Genomic DNA, 20,238 nt, shown 5'->3' on the forward strand with positions numbered 1-20,238 from the left:
TATTTTGATTTGGGAAGATCCGACCATGGGATCGATCCTATTTTTCGATATGTTGATGTAGTTATTGATTGGATAAAATATATGAAGTTTGGGCTCGTTCCGTGTTGATTTCGAGCATCCAATGATTTAATGGTTTTAGGGTATAGAATTTATTATCATAAATTAAGTCTCGGTTCTTGAGAAACAATTATTTATTATATTGATTGTTTAGGAAGACGGATATGTGAGTTGAGGACTGCAAAGTTGGACAGGTGTTGTAGCCGCCAACCGCGAGTGGACATTTATTTTAAATTAATTGTGCATGTAGTATATTATTATTTTCTAATTGAGGTTTAATTTATTATTTGAATTATTGAGTTTTATGATTTTATAAACTTTGGTTTATTGAGATTTATTTATGAATTACGAGGGTTAGTATTGAAATTCCTTCCCGAGGGCTTTTAGTAGATTTTCGAGATAGTTAGTTATGAGTTATTGAGTTGGGAAATGATTTCAGGAAGTGATCGATTAAGAAAATATTATAAGGATTATATTGATTTCGAATATCGATTTATATGATGATATACGAGTACGAATGATTTATCAAATATTAGAGCACGATGGAATTATCGAGATTTCTTGAGTTTTGAGTTCCGCACTTATCAGATTTGAAGTTATATTGAGAATTCTTTCCGAAAGCATTTATTGATTTATCAAGTATGAGATTTATGCTTTCGAGGATTTATTGAGATATTGAGGTTTGAGTTATCGAGATATCCCTGAGTTATGCTTTCGATGAATTATTTAGATTTTACTGAATTAATATCAGGTTCTTTCCATAAGCAATTTCCTTAAAGAGATTGAATCCAGTTTATTGAGGATGTAAATAAGTCAGCGCATGCATGCTTTACCTGGTCGGCAGTCCCCTCTAGGTAATAGTCTCGACGGCAGTCCCCTCTGATGCATCATTTAGTCGGCAGTCCCCTCTAGATGACATGAGGTAGTTAGTTGGCAGTCCCCTCTAACTACCTATGGTCGGCAATCCCCTCCACGTCCGGTCGGCAGTCCCCTCCAATGAGTCACTGGTCGGAAGTCCCTTCTAGGTGGCATGAGATAACTAATCGGCAGTCCCCTTTAGTCATCGTCCATTTTGAGATATGATTTGAGACGAGTAATTCAACATGATGTTTGAAATGTGATTACGTATAGGAGGGATTGGAGATTTTAATAGATTGCGAGATGTTCTATTTTATGGGATTAAGATTGCAGCAAAGATGGTGATTAAGAGTGTTTTCAAGATTGTTACTGCATGCGAGGTTTTAGAGAATAACTTGGGAAAACATTGAGTTTCACTTGTTCATTTGAAATTATTTATTTTTCATCCACTCACTCTAACGATTTTCAATGCTTTTCCCCTGGGCCCTTCCGTTTCAAATGCCCAGTTTGCAGGCCAGTTTAGCTTGAGGTCGAGCGTACATAGGGTTGAGGCATAGCTGTTATCGCTTCCGCATTACAAAAGTATCGGTCATTTATCTTATATTCTATTCTTTTTGTACGCCTGTACATTAGATTGTTCTGATAACCCATGAAATTAATATTTTAAGTTCATAATTAGTTTGTGAAATTGGAGATATTGTGATTGAGGGAGCATGATGGCTCCAGAAGTTAAAGGGTGGATTATTTTAGAAGTGTAAATGTCTTTCTACAGGTTTTTGGGTAGTCCACTTTTAGAGGGAGTTCCGCCAAAATTTTGGTAGAATTTCTTCTAGGGTAGGCCCTGCAGGGCCACTTTGGATTTCAAGGTGAAATCCAGAGCGGGTCCTATCAGTAATATGAAACTTGAAAAAAAAAAAAAACCCACAGCATTGCGCGGGTTGGTGGGGGAAGAACCTCCTGACTATAAAACCCAAAACCCAGAAGCAATATAAGCAACAAAAGAATAAATTTAGATAAACCCAAAAGCTAAAATGAATAGAAAAGTGAGAATTTGTAGGCACCAGGATCGATGCATAAAAATCACCATTAATTAGGAAGCTCTTCTGGACCAAAAGCAAGTAATCCAAAACACCTAACACAACCTGCATCAGAAGCTAATCACAAAATCATATATTGAAAAAATATAGAACATACAACCTATAAATGAATTCAACCCTCTGACCTGAAATTACTCAAATTAGATCAAATGGTGAGGTGAAAGGAAGGAACTAAATTGAAATTCACAAATCAAAATCAAGGAATGATTTGCAGAAGCAACAATCTACTCTCTCAATCTTGGTTATATGGCTAAAGAAGAAAGAAAAAACCGGCGGAAGTCAATCTTGGTTATACGTACATATACTAAAGGTGGTCGCACTGTTCATAACTGTTCACAAAATGAAGTGATGGTTTTGCCCCTGACTTTTGAATGAAATTACAATTATGCCATACCCTTTCAGCTTCATTTTTTTTTTTTTGAGAACAATTCTGTTTTGTATTTGTAAATTTCTACAAATCATGATTTTTTTTTTTTTGTTGTATCCCATTTGTTGCTAATCTATTATTAACAACAAAACAAATCATATTAGGGGTGTATATATGCAAGTCACTGAAATTATTCAAACCATGAAATTTGAATTCCAATATGGCTAAATTTGAAGCTAACATTTGGGAGTGTGTGTGTGTGTGTGTACACTGCTATGTGCTATGCGGATGTTGGAGAGGAGAAAGTTTTAATAAATTACAATGAGATGTCTATTAAAATTACTTTCTTAGAATCACTACTTAACCAAAAGTTGGACTCCCGAAAACTCGGAGCTTAGTATACCGAAACCTAGGGTTTTATGTAGCAGGGCGTCGGTGACCAGAAGGTTTTCTGCAAGCTATAGGGCGCTTCCGGCATCGTTCTCTTTCGGTGAACGTAGCAGGCTTGTTGGTGGAGGCGTCGGACCTGTGATAGGATCGGGCTGTTTGGTGCTAGGGTTGGAGTTTGAAGAGCTGGTTCCATGGTCGTACTGTGGCAAAGCAGTCACCTCTGAGGCAATGCTGTTTGTCAGGGCAAGTAACGACTGGCGATGTTCAGTTGAAGGTGGCTCGGATCCTTGCGGGCCTTCTTCGGGGGGAACTTCTTCTAGTGGTTCCTATGGTTGAAGAACGTTGGCGGCCGCCAGAGTAATGCAGATAGGCAGCTCTTCTCGAAGTTCAGCTTCGGCCGTACCTGGGGGGCTGAGAGGGAGGGGACGGGGTTAGGGTCTAGGGTCTCAGTTTCTTCGGGTAGCAACAATGCGGCCTGGTGGGCTGGGCCTTAGGGCTTGCCCTATTCTTTTTCTTTCTCTCTTTTGGGTTGGCTTGGTTTGGACCTTGTGGGGGTGGCATATTTGCTCTTAGTCCTATATTGCCTCTAGGACGAAGCTATCTGCTGTTTTCATGAGTGGAAACATACACCATGAGGGTTTTAGGCGTCTAAGCTTCTGAAGACAGTTGTTTTGCCTTAGGGTGTATAGGAGTAGGGGATTTTATTTTCCTGCATTTTACTTTCTAGCATTTTCCTTCTTGATTTTTAAGTTTAGGAGTCTCCGCTTTTTTTGAGTTTAGTCTTTTAATAATTGAGCATTGTTTATGTAATATCCCTTCATGCTTGACCGACTGAGGTCGTCATGATTTTACATCAATGAATTAGTCTTCCGTTATCCTAAAAAAAAAAAAATTCATATTATAAGTAACGACAATGTTTTTTTAAATTGTGAGTATTCATTACATATGAAACTTAAAAAAAAAACCAACAGTATCGGGTCAATTTGCTAGTCTATACGATGCATGTATTCCCCATGAACAGAGTTGGTTCTCCGCTTCTCCCATACATGCTTCACTGCTATGGAGAAAGGCTTCATCATTTGCTTCAGTCTCAAGTACCCAATCGCCACTCAATACATAATGGCTCTTATACCTCCTCTTTATCCCATTTTAAGCAAAAGAGAATATCATATCATATTCTAGTGAAATGACGTCTGTAATTTGTATATAGACGCATAAGTTGTATTAGAACTTCTGTGAGTCGGATTCTCTTGAACATTCAAGTTTAATTAGTCGGGCGTGTCTACTTTTCCTTTCACATCTGTAGTGGGTATGAGAGAGACTTGCATAAACCCTCTTTCATTGCTTTGCTATTTATTAGATCAACGCAATTAGGCGGATTAGGTAGTGAATTATCATCAACGAAGTGGGCATCACAAACTAATCAAATAGTTCAACACATACTTGATTGCTGATAGATATGGCTCATCTACATTAATATGCATGAAGGTAGAGTCACAAAAGCCTCGAAGTCTCCGAAATCATACATGATGGGTTAAAAAGTTCAGTAGAAACAAGTTAAAGCAAAGGCCGAAAGTAGAAAAAGAAAGCGAACATTGAAGAACAAGTGGATGTCCTTCTCTGCTTTCTTCAGTAAGCTTCCTGCTCTCCCTGCATAAATAACCACAAAAGTTCCGAATCTTTTCAATAAAATAGTTTAAAGCAGCAAAATAGTAAACATCAATCTCAAAAGCAGTACACACCGCACAAAGACATGGTTGAGATTTCAAAACAGAAACAATTATCTCCTTGTAATCTGCAACTATGTCCTTCAATACTCCCAAGAGTCCAAGATGACCAATTTATTAAACCGTAAGGATAAGATTGTGAATCCAATCAAACATAAGGACCAAAATTGCAACTTGTGCCTTTAAGATATAATGACATTGGTAGCAGACGAAGTTAAGTGAACTTACACTCTTGGGGGTCATGAACTGCACAAACTTGCTCTTGCCTTTGCCAGTTGGGGACTTGCTGGATGAATCATGATGGTCTTGTCCTCCTCTATACCTGAGGATTTGCTCCCTCACATATTTATCATACAAGAAAGCTGCCCCTTTGAATTGTGGTAGAACCAACCACGCCACAAACACAAGCTTCACCTCATACCAAATTGGTAACCTAAAATTTCACCACCATCATTAAATTAACCCACCAAGCTAACGAATTTTGGAACTTTATGATGTTTCTTGATTTGTTCTTACCATTCTAAAGCCGGTTGGATAACCATCTCCAAGAGAGTGAGGAAAGAGTAAATAATCCAATAAGCAAGCCACTGCTCATCATCTAGTTTTGATGGGCTCTCTATGGCCATCACTGATGCATACCTATAATCAAATTCCCACAATAAACATAAGTCTAAGTTCATTAACCAACTGGGTTTCCGTTAAATCAATTAAAGATTGAAGCTTTATAGGACAAAATAAGGAAATAAATAAACTTGTCTCAAGACTGATAAGAGTGGGATTGCTTACAAGGGGTAAAGCAGCTGCAACACAGGCCTGCAAGAATTGAAAACAAATTGGGGAATTAGAAGATAAACCCAGAAAAGAAATTACACACCAAAGACAATCAAAACGTGGGTTTTGATTAAGAGTCATACCCAGCAAGAGAGTGAAGTTGGGTAAGGAAAGTCCAGCCTTTTCCCATTGTTCTTATGTCTATTAACTTTGTAGGTTCAAACTTGAAACAACCAACACCAAGCAACTAACACTAGCAAAACTCTTAAAGAGAGGCTGAGATAGGTTGCAGAAAATGAGCCTGTCAGTGAGAAAAGGGTTTTGGATTGAGAGCAATGAATAAGGAGACAAACGGAGATTTTGGAAGGGTGTTGGGGACAAGGTTTAAGCTACCAATTTATACATGGGAGGGGAAGGGACACGTGGCGGTAAAGGAGCTAGGGTATCGGATTCTGGCCTAAACGTGTCAAGGTGGATTTAGCACCGGCCCAGTGCTCAGGACTTGGGCTTTACCATTTCCTCAAATGACGCAAATGGCTTTGTGCTTTGCCCTATACAGAAGCCACGTGTTCATGTGTGATGTCAGTGGTCGGTGATACGTGCCGGACGATGAGGGATCCAAGTCCCACTAGGACAGATGGGGACACATTTTTCTAATGTATCAGGTCGGCAGGGGACGGATTATTCTAAGTGTGTAATGATTAATCTTAAGCTTCATCGTTTGGGATTCTTAAATACTTGATTAAGGTTTAAGATCTGATTATGGGCTACATCTTATTTGAGCTCTAAGCCTCACCAATGCCTAGGAGTTTTCGTAGAACACTAGTAAATTGATCCGCGCGATGTTGTGGATTTGTTTTTTTTTTTTTAAACTTCATATGTAATAGATAAATACTCGCAATCTAAAAAATATAGGCACTACTTAGAATATGATTTGTTTTGTTGTTAATAATAGATTAACAATAAATAGGATACAACAACAACAAACTTTTTCCATGATTTGTAGAAATTTACAAATACAAAATAAAATTGTTCTCTCTTAAAAAAATAATTATTAAAAAAACAAAGAATATGGCAGAATTGTTAAAAAAAGAGAGAGAATGGTTATGACAGAATTGTAATTTGAGTAAAAAAATGGGGGTAAAACCGTCACTTCATTTTGTGAACAGTGATGAACAGTGCTAGAAGGTCTAGTATATTTACTATTTAGAATCGTCTTTGCCCGTTAAATCTGTCTGCGGAATGTACACATCTTACATCATGACTTTAACATTTGGTACGAGTTTTGAGAGCTTAACATGGAGATTGTTAATATATTTGTCTAATAGCTCAAGCTTTTTAATTTAAGCAATTTTTATGGCAATAGATTTAAGAATTTTTTCTTTGTGCCAGTTCACACTTTAGTTTGTTTGTTCTTTTTTTATTTTTATTTTTATGAAACTTACTTAGTTATTATTATTTTTTTTTAATCATTTGAGACAACTCTATGAACACTTCATCTTACTTCTTAACATTCTTTTATTCACATGTCTAATACTATTTGAACATTTTACCCTTGTAGAAAAAGAGCAAAGTTCAATGTTTAATGATGCACAAATATTCACATTTAAGCAATTGGCACCCCTTAAATCCACCTCTTAGTTGTCTAAAAATGTATTAAACTTTGATTTTCTGAAACCTCTGAACTCATTTCTCACTTCCTTGTTTTGTTGTTCCGTGTAGTTGTCTCATAAAAGACAAACCCCAACACCATAAGAATCTTATCAATTAGTGGGCTTAGAACATTTTTAGCAAACTCTCCATTTTGACTTCTTAGTTATTTTGGAGAGTATTTTTAGTTTTTTATATATTTTAGCAGCTGCACCAGACTTTTAAGTGACTCTCCATTATAACTTTTAGCTATCTCGCTCCTAAATATAGAAAGCGAGATGAAGCTCACTATAATTTAAAACATTCATTTTAAGTTATTTTATTTAATTTATAAATACATTTAAACTACTTAATCTTAATTTAAAAAATAATATAAATTCAAAACTAGCTAAAATATAGAGCATTGATGCAGACGTATTTCTAAAGTGGCTAGCTAAAATGATTTTTTAGTTACTTTGGCTAAAATTTGACTCAAAAATGGCGCATTGCTAAGAGCATCTTTACCAGACTTTCTATTTTGGCTTCTTAGCCATTTTGAAGAATGTGTTTAGGTTTTTTTATTTTATATTTTAGCAGTTGCACTAAACTCCTAAGAGCATCTTTATCAATGCTAGCCATTTTAAAGTCAAATTTTAGCCAAACTAGCTAAAAAGTCATTTTGGCTAGCCACTATAGAAATACGTCTGCATCAGTGCTCTCTATTTTAGCTAGTTTTAAGTTTATATTATTTTTTAAATGAAGATTAAATAATTTAAATATATTTATAAATTACACAAAATAACTTAAAATGAATGTTTTAAATTATAGAGAGCCTCATCCGGCTCTCTATATTTAGGAGCGAGATAGCTAAAAGTTATAATAGAGAGTCACTTAGGAGTCTGGTGCAGTTGCTAAAATATATAAAAAGCTAAATATGCTGTCCAAAATAACTAAGGAGCCAAAATAGAGAGTCTGTTAAAGATGCTCTAAGTGACTCTTAATTATAACTTTTAGCTATCTCGTACCTAAATATAAAGAGTGAGATGAGGCTGTTTATAATTTAAAACATTCATTTTGAGTTATTTTATGTAACTTATAAGTAAATTTAAATTATTTAATCTTTATTTAAAAAATAATATAAATAATGGCTTAATATTGCTAAAAATGCTCTTATAAAACTAGCATAAGAGGACACTAAACTTTCTCAAAAACCCAAGCAAAATTCCAACATTGCCTTTTCTTCGGAAGCTCGGTGGGCTTTTATGGAAGTGGCAAAACGTAATTGTGAGTAAACCAAAGAATCCAACTTTCCTTTTATCTGCATAATTCCAACCATTAGTTTAACAAAGCTTCGATATGAACCAAGTTATCGTGTTATAAGAGGCATCCCTCTTTTGTAGCAGATCGAACATATTAGTGGCAGAGTTACCTTGTAAACAATGCCAAAACAGAACACCAAATTTAAGCCCATCTTCATATTGCGTGTAGGCCATTGATGCAGAGAGGCTTCCTGAATCCTCTAACATTTTCTCCTCCACCCAGTGAAGTGGTTGAGCGGCAAAAACCCCACGTCCCTTCTCCTCCATTAAACCCTTTTCACCCCACACGTTAATTTTGACACTAATTCTTCCCTTTCCTCCATTCTTTGTCTTAAATTATAGGATATATCTTGTTCCTTCTAAAAGTGGTTACACCTACTAACATTTGAAAATTTCCTTTAATTCTTCAACAAGGCAACAATTAGCTACTGCTAAAAGAAGCTACAACACCACCCTGTTTTATCAAACTTGTTGGGTTCGATTATCTGCTTCATCTTTCACATACCAAATGAACAGTTAGAGAAAAAGGCATCAATGGCAGCAAGAATTAATGCGACGCTATACCTTCCAAGGCACATTTTCAAGGCGGAGAAGAATGACAGCATTGATGTGGCCACCCAAATGGGATTTTATCCTTCGAGGGATAGGGCAACGAACACAAGACAACACCGCAGATTTTCGGTCATGGCTAGTAGTTCTGTTAATCCGAGAAGTCATGTGGACATGATCAATGGAAAGAAGGTTAATGGGATTCATGTGGAAGAGGCTGGTTCATTGTTAGGAAACATGAGTAGTGGTATTGAATTAGTTAAAGATAGAGGTAGTGATGCATCTCTTCATTCATGTTTACATGGGAAATTCGTGGAGGATAGGTTTGTATATAGGCAGACATTCGTTATAAGGTCTTATGAGATTGGTCCTGACAAAACTGCCACCATGGAGACACTGATGAACCTTCTACAGGTAAATTTTCGACTCTTGATTGTTTGTTCCTTATATCTGCAGCAAACATTATGTCATGAACTATGGTTCCATTAAACTGTGTAAACCGATGTGCTAAATGCAGGAGACAGCTCTGAATCACGTGACAGGTTCTGGCCTTGCCGGAAATGGTTTCGGGGCTACTCGTGAGATGAGCCTCCGGAAACTTATTTGGGTCGTCACACGAGTCCACATTCAAGTTGAGAGATACAGTCGCTGGTATGTATATGACATGTGACTAATGCATATATATGAACTAATATTAGGGAAGTAGTTCTGTTGTTGCAGATCTATGTTTTGTTGTTGAACTGTAAATTTGGGCCACGTAATACCAGCTTATCTTCAAAGATTAATATGTAACAGGGGAGATGTTGTGGAAATTGATACTTGGGTGGATGCAGCAGGCAAAAACGGAATGCGCAGGGATTGGATTATCCGAGACTATCATACTCAAGAAATTATTAGCAGAGCAACAAGGTGAAAATCTCAGGGGCTTTTGCACATCCTTTTCTAAACTCTAGACCTCAGGGACTAATCTTGACAAGTAATTACCTGCTATGTTGTTTAATCTTATGCAGCACTTGGGTGATAATGAATAGAGAAACAAGAAGGTTGTCCAAGATTCCTGAACAAGTGAGACAAGAGGTGGCGCCTTTCTACCTAAACAGAGCTGCAATTGCCACTGAGAAAATCGATAGTGAGAAAATTGACAAGCTTACTGATGGAACTGCCGGGAGAATCCGATCAGGCTTAGCAGTAAGTCATATTCATATCTCATACAACATTTAATAATCGGTTCAGCTTCTTCATAGTTTATATTAACTGAATCATCTTCCCCTCCAATTTACTCAGCCTAGATGGAGTGACATGGATGCCAACCAGCATGTAAACAATGTGAAATACATTGGATGGATTCTTGAGGTAACTTGGCAATTTTTTGCAATGTAATGGCTTAACTTTGGTAAAACAAACAAATGATATAATATAGTGGTGGGTTCATCTTTTGTTCTTTGCAAGGAGGATAAGATGTAAAACTCCGTACACTAGCTTGCTTTACTTATTCAATTTTTTTTTGTCTCAGTCTCTTTGAGACAATTTATCAAATATTTTGTCCTCACATTTAAAAAAAAAAAAAAAAACATGAACATGTAAAACTATTTAGTACGTAAAACATAAATTAAAGCGGAAGCTATTGTGTTCATTCATATGTTAACATGTCATTAATATTTATTTACGATTTGTTAAACTAATGCGCAGAGCGTGCCACTCAAAGTGTTAAAAGAATATGACATGACAAGTATGACACTGGAGTTCCGAAGAGAATGTAGGCAATCCAATTTGCTAGAATCATTGACGAGCACAACAGCAAGTTTGGCTCATGAACATCACTGCAACAACAGCAACAACAACTCGATCAATCGCAGACCAGACCTCCAGTACACACACCTGCTTCGGATGCAAGCCGATAAAGCAGAGATAGTGCGAGCAAGAACAGAATGGCATGGCAAACAAAAACATAAATCGAATTGATTGACTTGAATGCAGAATTTGCAGATTGATTTTCACCCACTTGCATTCGATAGGGCGGTGCGAGCAAGAACATAATGGCATGGCGAACAAAAACATATATCGCATTGATAGACTTGAACTCAGAATTTGCAGATTGATTTTCACCCACTTCAATTTGTTTTCTTGATTGCCAAGCTTTTTGAATTGCTAGCTTGCCCATCTGGGTTCGTTTCTATCACTTTTTTTTTTTTTCTTGTGCGTGGTTGTATTTATTCATGAGGCTGTGTTACATTTTGCAAGTGAACTCCATGTTTGACAGTGCATTGCTTAGGAGCACTTGCCTCTTCAATTTATGTGAATGACATATTCACACACCATTTCAGTATCTTTCGAGCTTCTGAATTAAGATTTCAGGGTTTTGATGATCAGGGAATGCGTCTACTATCAGACCAAAAAACAAGAATGTGTCTATTCATTATTCACATTCATCTTTATATGTTCCAAACTCCAAAGTCTAAACTTATGGCACGTTTACTTCCTTAGAATGGAAAATAATCATGAATCGGAGACAAGTGGAATGGGAGAAGAAATGAATCAGTATTGATTCAGGAGGAATGATTCCTAAACCCATCCCCCCCCCCCATTCGTAATCGAATTCCTGAGTATTCAGGAATCGATTCCTGATAAGGAGGTGGGACCTACATCCATTCTGATTCATTCATGTGTTAGTAAACGCAGAAATTCTTTTACCCGGATTCCTTTATGTGTTAGTAAACGCAGGAATGTTTTTACTCCATAGTCATTTCATTTCCCTCCAAGTAAGTAAACGTGCCCTTAGAACTTGAGCAAAAGAAATAGACACAACTATAAAGGGGTTATTGGGCTAAGCATGAATTATGAGAAAGGTACATCAATGGATACGGCCCATTAGTTTTAACTTGATTTGGTCCACCTTTGATGTTTATTACAACCACCAACTAGCCAATAAGCCCAAAACACCCTGCCAAGATTTGGTATTCAAGTTCCTATGACCACTTAAAACTTGAAAGGAAAAGAGGTTCAATCGATATCAACAATAGTGAGATAAAAATCAAATAACATCCCATGTGTGACATGTTGTGTTATCTGATTATCGATCTTGATATGCATGTTGCAATCAAAGAACCTACCCACTAAACCAAACACAAAACCCAATTACATGAGAATTAGTACTGCCATTATAAATTTATTCACCGGAAATGGGACAATATCGGCCAATGAGTAAAACGATATATGAGGCGGAGGAGAAAAATATATATGCCCACAGGGCAGGACCAACAGTCCACGGTACCCATACCCGCTAAAAATATCATGGGCAAGGTCTATACGACCATACCCGGGTAACCCGACCTACGGGATAACGGGTTATCTAACAACCGGTTTAATTATTTGACACGGTTTCTGTAATTTTTGTGTGGTCATGTTAGGTATTTGGTGCATGTCTACTCTTTTCGATTGGCAAACACAATCATTTTCTTTGGTGAAACATGGCAATACCACATGCCATCCACGCAAAACCCAAACTAGGAAAGAAAAAACCAAGGTGCATCGACAAGAAGTTCCTCCACAGCTAGCAAAGCCACATCTAACTTGTCGGGCAACCTAAACCTCAAAACTCCACCAAACTTTTCATGGTTCCTCAAAAGGAGAACTGGAGTCTCTGTTGACAAGAATATCCACTCAAAGCTTACAATCAGTGAGTGCAGAGAAAACGAAACCATTGAGATATATATTGCCATTTTCGTAAACCCACCCTAAGCTAAGCTAAGCTACTGTGAGTCTTTGAGACTCGAGAAGACATGTGATCAGCAAGAATGATTACAGAATTACATCCCAATAATGTTCCCCATCTTCATCTTTATAATTAAGGCCACTACATAATGCAAATACCAATGACATAAACAATGATCGTATCCTACCTGATATTCTGTTAATGGAGCCCTTACCTCCATTCTTTATCTGATTCCATCATATGCAGTGTTATTAAATTAGTCATTAAACCAGGCCTCGTTCTCGAAGTCCCAGACAGTACGGTTCTAGGGTTAGCAACTAAACATATTTTAGTAACAGACACACTACTAGTTTAACACATAATTAAACCACAATTATATAAGTAGAAGTAGCCTCTCTGTGAGAGGCAGCAGGCCGTTTAACCCGTTTTGATATAATAATTTGCCCATCTTATGAATCTCACATCATCACAAACTTAGTTCCCAAAACACACCCATTAATCGTAAGTTCCTAACGGATCTTCTGTTCGCGCCGTTTCGAGCCTCTGTAAATTGACTAAAATCTAAGCTTTCTGAGTTCGAGTAATTACTTAATTAAGCACCATTGCTAATAGATTTAGAGGTTTTTTACCAGTGATCTGGTGGAAAAGTTTTCACCAATTAATCATGCTGAGAACTAGGTTGAAGGAATCGTGACATCAATGGACGATGTGACATATATATGTATGATTTTGACAAGATTCCTAAGAATGCTGACAACTACATTGTGTTGATGAGATAAAGGGCGATAAATAAATGTACGTTTCCATCCAAAATTCCAAATCGATCATATCAAAATCACATAAAGAATATATTTTACTATTACTACTGTGAGATCAGTAAAGTAGTTGGAATCTATTAAGGGTCACTCAAAAAACTTCCATAATTTATCTGCCCAAAACTTCTTTCTCAGTAGTTTAAATCCAAATAATTCTCTCTCCTGATAGAGTACTCTGTTTCTTTGGCTCTAACATCATAAATCTACAGAATAAGAATACGATGGAAACATATTTAAGGACTAGTTTTTATTAAATTATTAATCATGCAGCTGCATCTGTTTCAAGTTCCCATGAGAAAACTTTACACCCTCGATTTTTACAAATCATGAACAGACTACGCGTACGTATATAGAAGAAAACTAAGGAAACCCTCATCTATCGAATACCCTTTTCTTAACGTGAAGTGCTTGGTTTGTCTTGTTCAACGATAGATATAACACGCAGTGTGCAGCGACTTCGATCTCGCATTATCAAAATATTAAATATGAACTAATTGTATATTTACGCATATGACTGCAACATATTGCAGAATTATTCTTGCTAAATATTAAAAATTTATACTGACAATTTATGAGATTAGTTCATGGAGTTTATGTTAGAATATCAACTAATTATAAATTCCTCAATCGTAAAATTTCAATACTCAAAAGCTCTATGAAATTCCTATTTGAACGATTGATCAACAAATTGTTTCTCGATCATACGTACGTACCAATATTAGTATACATCAGATCACATGCATGCACCGCAATAGACCAGACAAGCCACCAACTGGCATCGCCATGTGATTAACATCTTCATCCCCACTGCGCCCAAGTTTTATGTGTAAACAATCGATAAGGCCGCAACCATCTTCGGCGGGAACCTATCGAGTTTTGTTACGAAACGCAATGCTTGGCTTCTCCCGCCACCTTACACTCTTACGTGTATGCATGCATGTTTGTGTATTATACAATATCGTATATAGTTTTTCTTTTTCTTTTGTCTATTAGAAACTTTTATATTTAATTTTGTAGAAAGATTAAAAGGATTAAAAAAAAGTGGTACATGTAACCAAGAAAAGAAAAAGACAAAAGTACTGGAGGGGTGTCACGTGGGTTGGGCAGTAAAATATGTAGACCCATCACGTGGACCCCGTACCCGACTCACCCAATCCGTCCACCCAAATAAGACAAAAGACCTTTAAGTGACGCCACGCGCTCGTATTTGGGGTAGGAAGTTGGAAAAATCAGCAGATGGAAATCGTGGAATATTCCAGCGACGTCACGGTGGGGGAATAGTCTTCCATGGGCGCTGCTTCAGTTGCTCATCCTATATGTCTGAGCCCATTGCTCAACTGCTTTATGCTTTGGAAAAGATGCAATGGGGAATATATTTGCCAGTATACTAACGATTAAAAAGACAAACTTGGCAAAGCTAAAAACCAACGCAAGCGATAAAATAAACATCAAGTTTTAATTATGTCCCTCCCGGTTGCAAAATATGATTTCAATAAATAGAACCGAGCGTGGGGCTGAGCCTCCCAACTAGACTGGGGTCACGCATATTTTTATCGAACTATAATACTTTTGGGTCCTGTTTGGTTGGTAGGAATGTCAAAATAGAAAAATAATTTATTTTCTTTTCCAACCCGATATAGAATGGGATAGATTTTGCTATTTTTATATGGATATTTGAAATTTAAATTATGAAATTAATTTTTCATTCTTATTATAGTGTTTGGTTATGAGGTAATTCTGTTCAGATCTCATTTTTTATTTCATTTTCTTTATTTTAAATTTCTAATTATAACCAAATAACACTTGTAAATAAAAAATAAAATTAATTCACATTCAATAGTATTATTTCCTGTCATCCAAATGCGACCGTAAATCCTAAACTCAAAAGTCTTCATCTTTTATCAAATGATGATGGCCGCCCGTCATCCTCGTGGGGCATTTTATAGTCCCAAATTCATAGTATCCTATGAACTATGATTCCAAGAATCATGATGGAAGCATAGAAAGACGTTGCCTTCGTACCAAAGAAAGAAAGAAGGAGGTTGGCCGTTTCTTGAGTTGAAAGCCATCGTTTTGCAGTTGCAGAAATTCCCATATACCAAGAAGATACTGAGCTATCGACACTTATGTAACTAGTCACCTGTAAAACATATACGGCGCTGCCCCCACTCCCAATCGCAATGCTCGGCGCGTCACGACCGACGTAGCAAATATTAGGGATAAGAAGAAGAAACTCAGATTGCGGCCTTTTCTGAAAGTACGTCGACGGTGTTCATCGCAATCGTCATTCAACTTATCAGCACAGTAAGTACGTACGTACGTGTCAGTATTTAAGATCGGCTACAGTACTCGATCATCAGCCACTGTAAAGAGAAAGAGGTTTCGCGCTCAGATATACGTACATGAAAATTCGAGCTTCGCCATCAGTACCCACTAGCTTAAGCTCAGACTGCTCAGTCGTTGTACCCAGTACCGGTACCCACCACCACCACCACTAACTCACTCACTGTTCATTGCCTGCAGCTCAGCGCCACAAATTTACTGTTCACTGACACCATTTTGACCTTTTCGCTGACAGTCTCACTGACGAGATCTGGTAAAAAATCTAGAAGTGATCTGGGGGAGTATGGTGAAAATTAAAGAATCATTGCGTGCTACGGTTATGCGCGAGTGGGGCACTAGTGCTGTGTAGGTTGTCAATACTGAAAAGTAAATACTGATCGGAATCGAATATAGAAATTACACTTCCCCATGCAGAATCGTATATAATAGGGATAATTTATTATACACTCAATTTCTAAAATTAAATCCACCTATTATTTCTTTTCGATCTACACTCACTTATTGTCAATTAAGATAAAATATTTTATTTTATTTTTTTAAAAATTACACAAATTGTCATAATTTAAATCTCACAAACATAAGTCAATTAGCAAGCTTAACGTTATCTTTAAATACTTTAATTGTAGATCTTTTTTATTTGTCCCACCATTATCGTAGTTTTCATTAAATTCATCATGATTGCTAGAAGGGTAGTTCTAGTTGGACCTCAAAATTTTCTATTTAGACCTCCTTTGCTTAGTACACCTCTAATTTACTTTTTATAATACTTGAAAAGCTAAGTAGATATCTTTAATTTTACCAAAACCCCCTTGAACATGAGATACAATAATCTGTTACTCTACTTTTTATATCTATCTTCAACCACGAGAAGAATAATGGATCAAAATCACATGATATTGCTCTCTTATGAGTAGGTCTCTCCTCCACCAAAATTAATTAGAGGGTTGGTTCTCGATCTTGATATGTTGTTGGAATCCTTTTGAATTTGCTAAAAGAAGAATTTCAAGGGTTTTGGATTGGAAGATCAAGTAATAACTATATCATAATATTCAATTAATTTAGTTTAAGAAAATTTCAAATCAGATTGTTTTGAATTTATTTTTGTATTAAATGTTGGGTCATGTATAGAAATTATTATTTTTACTTAATTATTTTGGGTAAATTATAAAACTATATAGGCAATATAAAATTTTGAAAAGAAAAAAAAATTAATGTTATATTTGGTTGGAGAAGGTATGAAGAGTATTTATTTATGGGTTATTATCACAAATGATACCTGAACTATACTTCAATCTTATCGATGGTACCTGAACTTCAATTTTGATCACAACTAGTACCCGAACTTTTCGATTTCATTTTAAATGGTACCTAGAGCCACCTCCGGTCACTATTCAGACTAAAAACTACATGGGAGGCGATCATAGTGATGATTTTTGATGATTTCGAAGGTTGCGATCATATATAGTGATGATTTTTTGGTAATAGACTTGCCTTGAACATGTTTTTTTTGTTTTTTGTTTTCTTAGATTTGGCTTTTTTGGCCGGAATAGTGACCGAATGTGGCCTTAGGTACCATTTAAAATGAAATCGAAAAGTTCAGGTACTGGTTGTGACAAAATTGAAGTTCAGGTACCATCGATAAAATAGATGATAAGTTCATGTACCATTTGTGATAATAACCCTTTATTTATATATCTTTCCATTTTTTTCTCTTTGTCCTTATTTGTCTTTTCATATAACTTGACAAAGTCTATCAATAATTGAAAAAAGTTGGAGGTCCAACTACAATCACCCTTGCTAGAATTGAGGAGTTTTTCTTTTTATAATTTTCTGAATTCAAAAGTTATATAGATTTAAGTGAATGTGATATTTACTTTTTGATAATCTAAGAGCATCTTTAGCAATGCTACCCATTTTTTAGTAAAATTTTAGCCAAAGTAGCCAAAAAGTCATTTTAGCTAGCCACTTTAGAAATACTTCTGCATCAATGCTCTCTATTTTAGCTAATTTTGAATTTATATTATTTTTTAAATGAAGATTAAATAGTTTAAATGTATTTATAAATTGTATAAAATAACTTAAAATGAATGTTTTAAATTATAGAGAGCCTAATCTCGCTCTCTATATTTATGAGTGAGATAGATAAAAATTATAATGGAGAGTCACTTAGGAGTCTGTTGCAGCTGCTAAAATAGATAAAAAGCTAAACATGCTCTCCAAAATTGGGCCCAAATAGAGAGTCTGCTAAAGATGCTCTTAGGAGTCTGGTGCAGCTACTAAAATATATAAAAAGCTAAACATGCTCTCCAAAATAGCTAAGGAGTCAAAATAGAGAGTCTACTAAAGATGCTCTAAACTTTCAATTTTAAAGGTAACTTTTTGTTTTATTTACAACCTAACTTAAAGGTAGAGGTTTAAATTTTTTAACCCAACTAATAGATTTTTTTTTTTTTAATACACAACCTAAAGATTTGACACGTATGTTTAGTTAACTTGACTTTTAGAAATTTTCATATCAACCTATTTATTAGAATTATTTTTCACATCAACCTCTTTCTTAGGTATTTTATCATCGTGAGTTGACCATGTTTATTAGATTGAAAGTCTCTATATTATACTTATATAATAAGGTACCTGATCATTAGAACACTTTTTTCTAGTTAATTTGATTTCAAGTATGTATCTGATATATAGGAGGTTTATTTTTTGTTTCTTTTTGTATGACACCTCTGTATTAGAATCAAAATTGTTTTGTATCATCCTCTTTGTTTTGTTTTCTACTATATTGTACCTATGATCGAAGAAGATACGCCTTTTTTTTAGCTTGAAGGTTTATGGTATTCAAGCCTCAGTTACATATAACTATTTAGTAGGTAAATTAGAAATGTAGTAGTTGAGAGTGAAAAGCTATCATGGGATTAATATGACAATATACCTAAAAAGAAGAAGAAAGTAATCCAAGAACAAGATACATACCTTACAATTAAATATTTTTCGAGTATGTAAAGAGGCACTGAATGTGAGCTTAGGAGTGCAAACACAATAACAAAAGCTTTTGCCCATTTCCTGACCCCATCTCCAACCTTTTTCTTTTCTTTTAGAACATTTTTTTAGTTGTCCCTCAGAGACACAAACGAGAAGTATCATGCCTACTTGTCCTCCACCATTTCTTTCAAGCACAAAAAATATTTTCTCTCAGTGTTTGAATCAAAATCTCTTTCCGTCTGTTGAAACAATAATTGTTCCCATCAAGGAAAAAAAATTGAAATTCTATTGGGAAAGAAAATACCTACATATAAGGAAAACAAGAACTAAAATTTGTGTTGGAAATGAAATATTATTGTAATGAGCATATATGAAATATATACTCAAGTCAGTAATCACAATATAAAGCAAGGATGAAATTAATGATGTAATTGATTATGATAAAGTCAAAACGAATTGATTTTTTAGCTTAATATTTTAAATTCAAATAGATGATAAGATTAAGGAAGATACTTAATTTAACTCGCCAAAATTGAAAGGGAAAATTAGATATATCAAAAAAATTAGAAAAATATTTTAGGGAATCAGAAACTGAGAGAAATTTGCTGTGTATTCTCATTGATAATAGGGGCCTCTTTATATAGAGGATTACAATACATAGAGTTAGAATCATACAAGGAAAGAGAATCTCTAGATTCTTCTAATTGAACCCTATTACCACTAGGTCAAGTAACCTAGAGTTTCGATTAAACACAAATAGAGATAGAGATATCCTTAAACACTCCCCCTTGTGTTGTCCAAACTCGGTGCTTCTCTCGTTGCCTCATCAAAAACCTTGCCGAGTAACAAAAACCCAGTGGGATAAAAATAACCTCGGTCGAAGGGGAAAAAGAGCACAACACACCCTTCACTATTCGAGACGAACATGTACGTAGACATCTCCCCCTGATGTCGGTGCCTCCCCCTGATGACTACGATCATGGAAGTTCAGATAATTTCCGTAAGCCAATTTTTGCCACATGTTTCTCGAACTTGGATTTAGGCAATGACTTAGTAAACAAGTCTGCCGCATTGTCCTCAGATCGAACCTGGTTTACTTTGATCTTGAGGAACTTCTGTTGTTGCTGATTGTAGAAGAATTTGGGCGATATATGCTTGGTGTTGTCGCCTTTGATGTAGCCTTGCTTCATTTGTTCAATACAAGCAGCATTATCCTCATAAATGCTCGTTGGCTCATCTATGGTAGACTTCAAATCACAATTGCTTCGAACATGCGTAACTATGGATCGAAGCCATATACATTCACGAAATGCTTCGTGAAGAGCAATAATCTCTGCATGATTCGAAGAGGTAGCGACTAAGGTCTGCTTTGTAGACCTCCAAGATATCGCGGTCTTTCCCATGGTGAAAACATAACCAGTTTGGGAGCGACCTTTGTGTGGGTCAGAGAGATACCCAGCATCAGTAAAACCTTCCAAAACACTTATATCGTTTTGGGTTGGGGAGAGGGAACGCAGTCCACCATGTGTAGCATCCCTGGTACTTGATGGGTCCGAATCCATCTTCTCTTTGTAGGGATAGAACAAGCTCATATCAATAGTACCACTTAGGTATCGAAA

General features: G+C 36.0%; 2 protein-coding genes across 2 annotated transcripts; one reads left to right on the plus strand and one right to left on the minus strand.

Moving 5' to 3' along the window:
* Nucleotides 1-4,189: 4,189 nt before the first annotated feature.
* LOC112175150 (HVA22-like protein e) lies at nt 4,190-5,649 on the minus strand. Its single transcript, XM_024312813.2, has 5 exons — nt 5,411-5,649; nt 5,283-5,309; nt 5,013-5,135; nt 4,725-4,929; nt 4,190-4,419 (listed from the first exon to the last, which is right to left on the minus strand). The coding sequence occupies exons 1-5, from the start codon at nt 5,455-5,457 to the stop codon at nt 4,399-4,401; spliced, it is 423 nt and encodes a 140-aa protein (XP_024168581.1). The 5' UTR covers nt 5,458-5,649; the 3' UTR covers nt 4,190-4,398.
* Nucleotides 5,650-8,339: 2,690 nt separating this feature from the next.
* On the plus strand, nt 8,340-11,084 carry LOC112180142 (palmitoyl-acyl carrier protein thioesterase, chloroplastic). The gene is made up of 6 exons (XM_024318645.2): nt 8,340-9,178; nt 9,282-9,415; nt 9,560-9,673; nt 9,775-9,952; nt 10,049-10,117; nt 10,454-11,084. The coding sequence occupies exons 1-6, from the start codon at nt 8,750-8,752 to the stop codon at nt 10,724-10,726; spliced, it is 1,197 nt and encodes a 398-aa protein (XP_024174413.1). The 5' UTR covers nt 8,340-8,749; the 3' UTR covers nt 10,727-11,084.
* The last annotated feature ends 9,154 nt before the right edge of the window (nt 11,085-20,238 follow it).

The sequence above is a fragment of the Rosa chinensis genome, chromosome 7, assembly GCF_002994745.2.
Source record: "Rosa chinensis cultivar Old Blush chromosome 7, RchiOBHm-V2, whole genome shotgun sequence".
Classification (NCBI taxonomy): domain Eukaryota; kingdom Viridiplantae; phylum Streptophyta; class Magnoliopsida; order Rosales; family Rosaceae; genus Rosa; species Rosa chinensis.